The following is a 13,448-nucleotide window of genomic DNA, read 5'->3' on the forward strand; positions in this document are numbered from 1 at the left end:
CCTGGGCCTTGATTCTCTTTCAATTCCTTGAAATATAGCCATATACTCAAGTTATATGTCCTTTTTTTCAAATTGAAATTACAACGGTTACTCACTTTTGGCTAAACATTGTCCATAAATTCGCGAAAATCCACCTTGGCATGTAAATTGCTTCGATGGGCACATTTGAGAAAAGACTACATAACTAATAGATCTACTAATAGGAATTGCTGTCTGATTATCATATTAGTGGATAATGGGCGTACGCCATCTTAATGTAAGTCATTTATCGAAAAAATCTAGACTGACAAATTTAAAAGAAACTAAGGCCAAAACAGAGAATTGTTTCTGGTCAGGACATTTTGTCTAAAGTGGTGCAACGATACAATTTTCAATTTTCAACAAACCTGTCACTCAGTCTACTATTTATGGCAGTTACTGTTCTTCTTATTTGTACTTTAGAACAAGTGTGTATGTGGGACAGATGGCATTTGCTTGTTCATGCATGGCTCTGCAGTTGTCTTCACTGAAGTAGGGAGGGTTATCCCCCCCCCACCCTCCCGGGTCTGCAGACTGTACGGGCTGGACAAACACGTAAAAAATAAAAACGACGCGAGGGAATTTACAAACGTTTTTTCCGCATATTCGGCATCAGTGCATTGCAGGTTACTGCTTTAATTCTGATTGTTACAACCATTCAGTAACATGTAAGAATATAAATTCTTGTTTTACATTTATTGTAAATGAGATAAACCATTTAAACACACCACAACTAGGCACAGACATGATGCAGCCAATTATATGTCTTTGATATCTGCATTTGATGTCTGTATGGTCACGTGGCACGTTAGTTCATTTCGTTTAGTCAAAATGTAGGAAGAAACTATTCATTCAATCTTGCTATCTTAAAGTGTAGCATGTGTAGTTTCTCATTGGTTCCTACGTTCAAACTTGTATCAAACAGACAGATAGAGAGAGAGAGAGCCACAGAGAGAGAGAGAGAGAGAGAGAGAGAGAGAGAGAGAGAGAGAGAGAGAGAGAGAGAGAGAGAGAGAGAGAGAGAGAGAGGGGGAGGGAGGGAGGGAGGGAGGGAGAGAGAGAGAGAGAGAGAGAGAGAGAGAGAGAGAGAGAGAGAGAGAGAGAGAGAGAGAGAGAGAGAGAGAGAACTGTAACATAATTACGTATGTAATCTAATGCTTCCTTGTGAAATCGAAATTTTGTCCTCAGACTGACATCTCAATCAATCATCTAGAAATATGTTATTTAATTTTATGGTGTTTTTTTCAATACATTCATAATATGACGGTGTTCTCGTGCTTCATGTTCTGTAACATTACTCAGCAATTGAAGCTTTTCTTGTCGAATAATAATCGCTGGAATGTGTTTTCTGTATTGTGTGTTAGCACTCAAATGTTACACGGAATACCTGGTCCACTCATTTCAACTAAAATCTTGGAAAAGAACGCATTGTAAACTTCCTTGAAATAAGGAATTACTCTTGGTACTCATTAGCGGTAATATCGCGTCATAAGAAGCCAATTGGGTTTACATATATTATCGATGGACTGATGAGCAGCCTTGTCAGTTCAAAAAGAAAAGATCACATTTGCTAGAACAAACTATTTTTAAGAGATGACGAGAAAGAACTTACCTTCGACAGAGAACACGTAAAGTGATAGCAAATGAATATTTTCAAAGTATTTATAGATATTTTGGTAGGTGGAGTTTTCTTTAACAATTCCAGGTGACGTACGAAGTGTCACTTTGCCCGCCAAAAGATGCCTCGGTTTGATTGGCCGACTACAAGCATCCCCTGCTCCTCAGTAATTTTAGATTGACTTTTTTGTCAGAGTAGATTAATTTGTTGACAAATAGGCTAGACTGTATTTACAGACATGTAAAGGAGGCTTGAGAATTGAGGGAGAAATTAAATGAATGTTTGGGAATGGGGGGAATGTGTCTAAGTGGTACTGAGAGTAATGTTGACCAAACATCAACTTGGTGAATCAAATGACATGGTGTTCATTCTGAGAACCGTGACGTCACTACATTTAACCTTAACCTGACATTTACAGACAATGGCGTTTAGCATTGACCTTGGTTTGGGAACTACCAGTATATGTAAGAACTATTTACACGAAAAGTGAACTGTCACTGAGTAGTTGTTCGCAATGCAGGGAGATTACTCTAGAGGGATGGGTGGGGTAGACGAGTAATGGACCTACATACACGTGTTGCATTGCTGATGTATGTAGTAAAATTAGCCTACACAATTTTTGTAAACACATCTGAAGGAGGTGTGAGAAAACGAGAAAATAACATTTTAGGTAGATGTGAGAGTGGTACGTACTAAAAACACGTTCAACCTGTGATAAAAAAATTGAAATGGATAAAATATACTAGTCGGTCAAAACTTTATCAAATGAAATGAGAATAATGAGTTTAAAATTTACTGCTACTAGTCAACACAAATTGAAAATGAAGTCGTTAAATATTTAAAAAATGCTACAATACAGGGAAGATCTGCCATTGATCATGAATTGACGATATATAACCCTTACAAAGTCGTGATAGGAGAATGGTTAGAGTGAATGTATTAGGATGTAGGTTCGACCATTGCTGCTATTGTTTGTTTCTGAATGACAATGTTCGTAACATTGACAAGATTTGAGAGTGCTCCTGTCAACCCAGCTGTATAATTGGTGAAGATACAGGATATAGGTTGTAATGGGAATGTTTTATACGCCTATACGCCTACAGAGGCTGCAATGGATTGTATGAATTGAGGAAGACTAAGTATACAAAGGCCATGTCGTAGTCGAGGAACTGCAACCATTCGACCATCATGACTCCATACACTCAATATGCAACGCGACATCTTATTTAATAGATGCAGGAAAGCTCGGGGTAAATAATTGTAAAGAGCTTTGAGCATAGAGTGAGAAAGCGTTATATAAACACTTTCATTAACATTATTTATCACTGAGTCATATTCACAAATATTCACTTTTTGAAATTCACAAAGTTTCGAAATCTTTCACCAAAAGTTTCGGTAGTTGAAAAAGCATAGAATACAATAAATACATTTTAGTAGTGTTAAACTTTTAATTTTTTACAGAATTTCTAAAGAAAACCACAACGAAAGAGAAAGACGTGGGAGTAATTTGGTGGCCAGGGAGTTTCGGTTTCATTTCTAGGCCAGAGGTGGAATCAGTAAATCTTAAAACCACAAGAAAATATTTCTTTGATTGTGTTAAATAAGGAAGACAAAAAAAGAATTGTTCACTAGTAAGAATTCACAGAAATCATTGGCCTTGAGTTTTTAACACTACCGAACTAAGCGTCGGTATAGTATTGCTATACACATTGAGAAGGGTCGGTCTGTGAAAATAAATATAAAGAAACCTCCAGGCCCATTTGCCAGTGGAAATTTTCAAAGATCACGGATGTTACTTACTCATGGTGTTTATTTGCTAGGGTCGGATTAGCTTAAGAAAGTGTGGTTTCTGTCTTTAAAAAGTGTGGTTTCGGTTTAAGAAAGTTAGTTTTAGTTTTTACAGGTTTGAAAGTGTGTTAATAAGTTTGTCTCAAAACATGTCCAGATTGAAACAAAATGGATCCCATCGTTGATACGTCAGGTTAACACAGATTTTTGGTCATGAAACAAATACAAATAATTAGGTCAGAATAATGACGATGAATCTAATGAGTAAACACACTAAATCTATATCATGTCTTCAAATAATATGAATCTAATGAATAAATACACTAATCTATATCATGTCTTCAAATAATACTATCTATGATTCAGTTGTGTTTTACTCTCCATTGACAGGTATTAGTTATCAACGTTTAATTTCAACCACTATATGGCAAAGTTTTCATTTGTTGAGAAATTAATGACAGTTTTTTTTAAATACAGGTTATATAGGCAGTCTATATTAACATTTTGATATTATTCTTAAAAAGAAACATGAAAGGAAAAAAGAATTGTTAGTATTTTACAATCTGACAAAAAATGTATCGTTAATCCTAACGTCTATTTGACTGTGTACTTTGTTGTGTTGACGTCACTTCCTGCCCCTCACAACGAAATAAAAAACTGTTTACGATGGTACACGATCGAAACAAAGAAAATCTGGCTGTATTTCTGTCAATCTACAGACTGTACATACGGACAACATTTATATATAAGACATTTCAGAGGATCAGAATCAATTTCCTTTATTATTAATTATTTTTTATTACAATTCTTGCATATACCGCCACTTTCTGAGATGGTACTTTTCAATTCTGTTCCTGGGTCCCTAGGTAACTCCACGCATGTTAACTCCCCCAACCCCACCCCCCCCCCAAAAAAAAAAAAAAAAAATCAAGAACAACAACAACAACAACAACAACAACAACAACAACAACAAACTCCAAAAAACATAGCTATCAAACCCTCCAAGACAAACAAACCACGGGCTGCAGATCAGTTGGTTAACGACAACCATTTCACTATCATAAATCTGTCAATCACATCAAATCTATAAGCTCCGCCCATTTATAAATTGTATTACCTCTAGGGCATTGTTGACATAACCTTACCTAGCCTGTACATAAAGGAGGGATGTTACTGCACGTACTACAGTCACAGACAAATTGAGACACCTGTGTGTTTTTTCAGTCCTTAGTCAAGTTTTGTACTGACTTCAGATACCTACAATAACATGATAACAGTCTACTGAGGTCTCGACTGCATAGCGAGCAAAAGTTAATGTATTGAAAGAATATTTTTTTCAAGTGTTTCTCAAGTCCTCTGTTTTAATTTAATATTTTCTATACTACAGGTCAAAAGTGGCCATCGGCTTCGACATTTCGAGTTAATAAAGTGACACCTGCTGACAAAAAATGAAATTTATAGCCACGTGAATAATATATTATGAAATTTTGGAGTTAAGATCGTCACAGACTCCAGAAGTAATGTGAGATTTATAACAGTTATAACGTACTTTTTCCGGTTAAACACATTATTGAGGTAAGAAAGTAACTACGTTGACAAAAACTGATGCTTTTATAATAACTGGGTGAACAATAAGTTCTGAAAATTTTAAGAGATGAAACTATGACAGATACTTATAATTAGGGGTGGACCATTTGATATCGGGGGGGGGAGATGCCAAGTGGATTTGCTTGGGAAAAAAATCAGGATATGAGTGGGTGATGGAAAAAAAAAGATGGACCACTGCTGCTAGAAAAAAAAATGTCTTGGCAGGGAAATGATGCACAGGTTCGAGTATACTGTTCAACCTGCTCGTACCTCTCCAACCAGGACACTTGTCAAATCATGACAAACAGTTTCAAACACATGTCAGGGACCAGTCAGTTTCGTTAACCTGTGGTACATATATATATTTGTTCTTGTCTCTGTTTCTTTCATAAATGGTTTAAATGTTACTTCATGTAAGGGTTCAAACATGACTATACATAAAATTATACATATAATACATGTATTACCTAGCTACACTAGTTACAGAACATGCCATGTAAGTGTTTGGCTGTTTGACAATCAGTGCTTCACTTATCTTGCACTTTGGGGCAAAAGTGAACTTGAAGGTTTTGTAAAGCTTGCAAATTATTGTCTGAAAGTGTCTGTACGTGTTAATAGCCTGAAAAAGAGTAAAATCCTCCAGGGCTTCTAGGGGGACACCCCCTAGAACCCACCTTCCCCCATAATAGGTAGACATGTTCCAGTTTCAAATCAAAGTTCTTTCCTCCACCTCTTACTGTCAAGATGCTATGGAACTTTATTTCAAAAATGTTTCAACCTTATGTAGTTGCTTTTTACATGTTAGAGCTGTCTTGTAAAGTTTGTAAATTATTGTCTGAAAGTGCCAGTGAATAGCCTAAACATTGCCTTTAGAAGTAAAAACCTCCAGGGCTTCTAGGGGGAGACCCCTAGAACCCCCCCCCCCCATTCACACTCACTCACACAAGAGGTAGACATATCCCAGTCCAAAAGTTCTTCCCTCTACAGCTTACTGTCAGATGCTATGAAATTTTAGTCACGGGGGTCAGTGACTTTTTGTTGGCCCAATGGAAAAAACCACTGACACCCCCCCCATCCCCCCAAGCTGGAGAAACTGACCGGTCTATCTGAATGTCTGAGCTCACCAATCAAGTTTCCGATTTGTATTTTCAGTGTGTTATCATACCATGGCATAAAAACTGTCATGATGTTTATTTGATTGAAAATCAAACATGTATGAAATATGTAGTTTTCTAAATAAAATCTGTGTATTACCCTGTGCGAAAACCAAACAGAAAATTGTGGCAACAAATGTAAGTGTTCAACATTGACGTAAAAAAAATCCGGATATCTCAAAGAAGCAAAGAAAAAAAAAGTTGCCAGCATAGGCGAAGGAGAAAAAAAATAATTCTCGGGCAAGCAGGTGGGGGAAAAAATAATGACTCTCCACCAATCTTCCAAGCCCCCCCCCCCCCCCTCCTTCAGGATATCGAATGGTCTACCCCTTAGAGAAATCTTAGAGAAATCTGGATATTAGTTACGTAGTCTGGGGTATAATGCTGTTTACAGTTGAGAATGTCGCAGCAATGTTGCCTTCTTACACGTAATACTTGAACCCTGGACTGTAAACACTCGAGAATATGTGACAGCCTCTGAAAGGAATTGATTTTATATATTGCGGTCATTTATAGACTGACTAATCCACAATGGGTGCCACTGGTCTAGTGATGGCTGTAGCTTCAGGATTCTTAGCCTCGTGTACATCAATGAATGCTAAATTACTGAAGGATGACTTGACGCCATTGGAAATGACACTGTGTAAATCGATCATCAATACCATGGTCATATATAGCTATCTAGTGGTGAACGGAAGGGGTAATGTATTAAAAGGAGTGGACGGCAACACTATGGCCAGTTTGTTACTTCGAGGTATAATGTTTGTCATTAGTATAGCAATGGTGGCCACTGTGCATCAAAATATGCCTTTGGGTAAGTATTTTATGTATGTATAAACTGAACAACATATCTGATAACGAATGTACTGGTCTCTTTTCAGACAAGAATGATCTTAAATCTATTCATCTACAAACAGACTCGTCATAATTTGGTCACTAGAGAGAATAAATATTATTGACTCCAACTTTAGGTTTTTATCAAAATATAGGTAGAGCATCAACACTCGGGCGGGTAATAAAGTGTGACATTACATATATTTATTACCCAAATATGGGCATGAAAATGAGATAATATTGTATTATCCACCCTACATGAGGACGACAGGTTGCCTCTGATAGAAAATTGGTGAAAACACCTGCACATAACATTGTGGCTATACTATGAAAAGAATTGCAATATATAATATATATTGTTACGAACCGAAAATTTAGAGAAGCCACAAATAGCGCACAATTAAATACTTTCCCCACAACTTCCAGTCGAAACAACATACGGTCAAACACAGGACACTACACAGCATTACACTTAACAATTATCTTATTTAATTCCGTTGTATTGAAACAAAATATACTATAATAATAAATCTTGAAAGTGTACATGTATTACAGGGTTTACAAACTTATAAACTAAAGTGCACGTGATTCACCAAATGTTCTAAATACCAAAATGTTCAGTTCTCAGACTTGACTTGCGACTTTATACTGTTTTTCGATCGATGACACGAAAAATGAAAAACAAATTGTTTTCCTTTTCCGATCGAGAAAACGAAAAACGAAGCAGGCACTGGTTTTTCGTTTTTCTTGTTTGCAATAGACAAACGAAAAACGGGTGACCCTAAAACGAATGACAACCTGAATGACGGAAAACGAATGACAACATTTCTAGGTGGTAAACAGTGGAATGACACCCTTTTCTACATTCAGTTAGTTGAATGACACCATCTGCACTGTAAAACCAGTGGAATGACAGCCGCCACTCTATAAAATAAGTGGAATGACAGCATTTTTAATGCTTTAGAACTGGAATGACAGCATTTCTAGGTGGTAAACAGTGGAATGACACCCTTTTCTACATTCAGTTAGTTGAATGACACCCTCTACACTATAGAACCACTGGAATGACAGCCGCCACTCTATAAAATAAGTGGAATGACAGCATTTTTAATGCTTTGGAACTGGAATGACAGCATTTCTAGGTGGTAAACAGTGGAATGACACCCTTTTCTACAATCAGTTAGTTGAATGACACACTCTGCACTGTAGAACCACTGGAATGACAGCCGCCACTCTATAAAATAAGTGGAATGACAGCATTTCCAATGCTTTAGAACTGGAATGACAGCATTTCTAGGTGGTAAACAGTGGAATGACACCCTTTTCTACATTCAGTTAGTTGAATGACACCCTCTGCACTGTAAAACAAGGTGAATGACAGCCGCCACTCTATAAAATAAGTGGAATGACAGCATTTTTAATGCTTTAGAACTGGAATGACAGCATTTCTAGGTGGTAAACAGTGGAAAGACACCCTTTTCTACATTCAGTTAGTTGAATGACACCCTCTACACTGTAGAACCACTGGAATGACAGCCGCCACTCTATAAAATAAGTGGAATGACAGCATTTTTAATGCTTTAGAACTGGAATGACAGCATTTCTAGGTGGTAAACAGTGGAATGACACCCTTTTCTACAATCAGTTAGTTGAATGACACACTCTGCACTGTAGAACCAGTGGAATGACAGCCGCCACTCTATAAAATAAGTGGAATGACAGCATTCTCAATGCTTTAGAACTGGAATGACAGCATTTCTAGGTGGTAAACAGTGGAATGACACCCTTTTCTACATTCAGTTAGTTGAATGACACCCTCTACACTGTAGAACCACTGGAATGACAGCCGCCACTCTATAAAATAAGTGGAATGACAGCATTTTTAATGCTTTGGAACTGGAATGACAGCATTTCTAGGTGGTAAACAGTGGAATGACACCCTTTTCTACAATCAGTTAGTTGAATGACACACTCTGCACTGTAGAACCACTGGAATGACAGCCGCCACTCTATAAAATAAGTGGAATGACAGCATTTTCAATGCTTTAGAACTGGAATGACAGTATTTCTAGGTGGTAAACAGTGGAATGACACCCTTTTCTACTTTCAGTTAGTTGAATGACACCCTCTACACTGTAGAACCACTGGAATGACAGCCGCCACTCTATAAAATAAGTGGAATGACAGCATTTTTAATGATTTGGAACTGGAATGACAGCATTTCTAGGTGGTAAACAGTGGAATGACACCCTTTTCTACATTCAGTTAGTTAAATGACACCCTCTACACTGTAGAACCACTGGAATGACAGCCGCCACTCTATAAAATAAGTGGAATGACAGCATTTTTAATGCTTTGGAACTGGAATGACAGCATTTCTAGGTGGTAAACAGTGGAATGACACCCTTTTCTACATTCAGTTAGTTGAATGACACCCTCTACACTGTAGAACCACTAGAATGACAGCCGCCACTCTATAAAATAAGTGGAATGACAGCATTTTCAATGCTTTAGAACGGGAATGACAGCATTTCTAGGTGGTTAACAGTGGAATGACACCCTTCTCTACAATCAGTTAGTTGAATGACACACTCTGCACTGTAGAACCACTGGAATGACAGCCGCCACTCTATAAAATAAGTGGAATGACAGCATTTTTAATGCTTTGGAACTGGAATGACAGTATTTCTAGGTGGTAAACAGTGGAATGACACCCTTTTCTACTTTCAGTTAGTTGAATGACACCCTCTGCACTGTAAAACCAGTGGAATGACAGCCGCCACTCTATAAAATAAGTGGAATGACAGCATTTTCAATGCTTTAGAACTGGAATGACAGCATTTCTAGGTGGTAAACAGTTTGGAGACACCCTTTTCTACATTCAGTTAGTTGAATGACACCCTCTACACTGTAGAACCACTGGAATGACAGCCGCCACTCTATAAAATAAGTGGAATGACAGCATTTTTAATGCTTTGGAACTGGAATGACAGCATTTCTAGGTGGTAAACAGTGGAATGACACCCTTTTCTACAATCAGTTAGTTGAATGACACCCTCTACACTGTAGAACCACTGGAATGACAGCCGCCACTCTATAAAATAAGTGGAATGACAGCATTTTCAATGCTTTAGAACTGGAATGACAGCATTTCTAGGTGGTAAACAGTGGAATGACACCCTTTTCTACATTCAGTTAGTTGAATGACACCCTCTGCACTGTAAAACCAGTTCTAAAGCATTGAAAATGTTGTCATTCCACTTATTTTATAGAGTGGCGGCTGTCATTCCAATGGTTCTATAGTGTAGAGGGTGTCATTCAACTAACTGAATGTAGAAAAGGGTGTCATTCCACTGTTTACCACCTAGAAATGCTGTCCTTCCGGTTCCAAAGCATTAAAAATGCTGTCATTCCACTTATTTTATAGAGTGGCGGCTGTCATTCCAGTGGTTTTACAGTGCAGAGGGTGTCATTCAACTAACTGATTGTAGAAAAGGGTGTCATTCCACTGTTTACCACCTAGAAATGCTGTCATTCCAGTTCCAAAGCATTAAAAATGCTGTCATTCCACTTATTTTATAGAGTGGCGGCTGTCATTCCAGTGGTTCTATAGTGTAGAGGGTGTTATTCAAGTAACTGAATGTAGAAAAGGGTGTCATTCCACTGTTTACCACCTAGAAATGCTGTCATTCCAGTTCCAAAGCATTAAAAATGCTGTCATTCCACTTATTTTATAGAGTGGCGGCTGTCATTCCACTGGTTTTACAGTGCAGAGGGTGTCATTCAACTAACTGAATGTAGAAAAGGGTGTCATTCCACTGTTTACCACCTAGAAATGCTGTCCTTCCGGTTCCAAAGCATTAAAAATGCTGTCATTCCACTTATTTTATAGAGTGGCGGCTGTCATTCCAGTGGTTCTATAGTGTAGAGGGTGTTATTCAAGTAACTGAATGTAGAAAAGGGTGTCATTCCACTGTTTACCACCTAGAAATGCTGTCATTCCAGTTCCAAAGCATTAAAAATGCTGTCATTCCACTTATTTTATAGAGTGGCGGCTGTCATTCCACTGGTTTTACAGTGCAGAGGGTGTCATTCAACTAACTGAATGTAGAAAAGGGTGTCATTCCACTGTTTACCACCTAGAAATGCTGTCCTTCCGGTTCCAAAGCATTAAAAATGCTGTCATTCCACTTATTTTATAGAGTGGCGGCTGTCATTCCTGTGGTTTTACAGTGCAGAGGGTGTCATTCAACTAACTGATTGTAGAAAAGGGTGTCATTCCACTGTTTACCACCTAGAAATGCTGTCATTCCAGTTCCAAAGCATTAAAAATGCTGTCATTCCACTTATTTTATAGAGTGGCGGCTGTCATTCCAGTGGTTCTATAGTGTAGAGGGTGTTATTCAAGTAACTGAATGTAGAAAAGGGTGTCATTCCACTGTTTACCACCTAGAAATGCTGTCATTCCAGTTCCAAAGCATTAAACATGCTGTCATTCCACTTATTTTATAGAGTGGCGACTGTCATTCCACTGGTTTTACAGTGCAGAGGGTGTCATTCAACTAACTGAATGTAGAAAAGGGTGTCATTCCACTGTTTACCACCTAGAAATGTTGTCATTCGTTTTCCGTCATTGAGGTTGTCATTCGTTTTAGGGTCACCCACGAAAAACACATGGACGGTATATACACGGACCATATATATATGTAATGTTTGTATATCGAGCTGGTCGAATCAGGATGAATGCTGCAAGCAGGTACGTACGAAAGCCGTAGAGGGACTTCTGTCCGAAGTCCGAAGTCCGAAGTCGGAAGTCGGAAGTCAGAAGTCCGAAGTCCGAAGTCCGAAGTCGGAAGTCAGAAGTCAGAAGTCCGAAGTCGGAAGTCAGAAGTCCCTCTACGGCTTTCGTAGGTACGGTCATTATATGTAAATGATGTCTTTTTTTTCTGTTCTTACAGGAGATGCATCGGCCTTGATAGGAAGCAACACAATTATGACAGGATTTCTTGGAATTTTCATTCTCAAAGAGAAATGGCATCTACCAGAGATTCTGATTAGTTTATTCTGCTGGGCTGGTGTTGTTCTCATAGCACGACCTCCATTTATGATGGGTAACAGTGAGGGCGCTGTTGTTGACGATGGTGGTCACCGCTTCTTCTACAGTATGTTGGCTTTGTGTTCAGTGGTGACATCATCACTTACAATGCTATTTGCACGGAAAATTGGAAATCGTCTTGATGCTAGCAGACTTGTTTTGATTTCTGAAATGGTCTCAGCAGTTTGTTGTATTGGTATTGTACAGACTACACTGGGAGGTGTACATCTACCACCACAGAATGCATGGACATATCTACCAGTACTTTCTTTGACAGGTAAGTTTTGGTTGTTTTTTGTCACTTGCAGGCTGTCTCCACATTATGATATCAATTTTAAGGGAAGAGGGGGGTTCCATGGTCCATGGTTGAGGTATAATGGTTAGCAACATAGCTGTGCTAATCATCTTAGAAAGTTTCACAAATGAAAGTGTTTATTTTCCAGCATCAATAAAAGTTACCAATTATTTCAATGTAATTGTCAGTAGAAGTCTTATGTAAAGACCTACAAGAGAAAGCCCTATACGTGTCTACATTTGTCCACATTTGTCCACATTTATGTCAGCATTTATGTGCATTTTGCAAACAGCGCCCTCTATTGGTAGTGGTGCAAGATGCTCTTCTTTTGTGGAAATTAGGATTAACTCCTCATTGGAGTTTATTTCTAAAATTTAGAATCTAAAATAACTTAAAGTGGCCATATGGATGAGAATTTGGTATTTATTTTGGATTTTTATTTGATAAAAAAGCTTCACCATGTTTTTCTACTTGAAAAAATAATGCAAAATAACATATACCAAATCCATGTTCATAACTCAATACATTGCAAAAAGTGTAAAAAGTTTGTTATTGTACGTACAATAACAAACATTTTACACATTGTTTAATGTTTTGCCGTTTATTGGAAGGTATATGTTATTTCACATTATTTTTTCATGTAGAAAAACATGGTGAAGCTGTTTTATCAAATAAAAATCCAAAATAAATACCAAATTCTCATCCATATGGCCACTTTAAAATGTATAGAATTTTGCAAAAAAAAAAAAAAGTATTTGTTTCAATTATTTTTGGCGGGAAAGTTCATACTACTGACAAGGCTAATGCTTGTTTGTTCTTCTTCTTCTTGCAAGGTATTATGGGTCAAGTATTACTAGCCAAGAGTCTACAAACAGAGAAAGCAGCAAGTGCCGCCATATTCAGTACAGCAAGTTATGTGACAACTTCATTTATTTTCCAAATGGTCATTTTCCAGAATACACCGGAATTAACCAGTATACTGGGAGCTGGTCTAATAATGAGTTCTACTGTTTTCCTTAGTTGGAGAAAACTGAGACAGAAAAGGAAGCAGTCCTAAAA

The 13,448-nt window shown here is 37.8% G+C and overlaps 1 protein-coding gene across 1 annotated transcript; it reads left to right on the forward strand.

The window, feature by feature from the left end:
- Positions 1 to 6,696: 6,696 nt before the first annotated feature.
- Positions 6,697 to 13,446, forward strand: LOC144440752 (solute carrier family 35 member G1-like). The gene is made up of 3 exons (XM_078130131.1): positions 6,697 to 6,979; positions 11,958 to 12,371; positions 13,223 to 13,446. The coding sequence occupies exons 1-3, from the start codon at positions 6,697 to 6,699 to the stop codon at positions 13,444 to 13,446; spliced, it is 921 nt and encodes a 306-aa protein (XP_077986257.1).
- The last annotated feature ends 2 nt before the right edge of the window (positions 13,447 to 13,448 follow it).

This window comes from Glandiceps talaboti, chromosome 10 (assembly GCF_964340395.1).
Source record: "Glandiceps talaboti chromosome 10, keGlaTala1.1, whole genome shotgun sequence".
NCBI classification, from domain to species: Eukaryota; Metazoa; Hemichordata; class Enteropneusta; family Spengelidae; genus Glandiceps; species Glandiceps talaboti.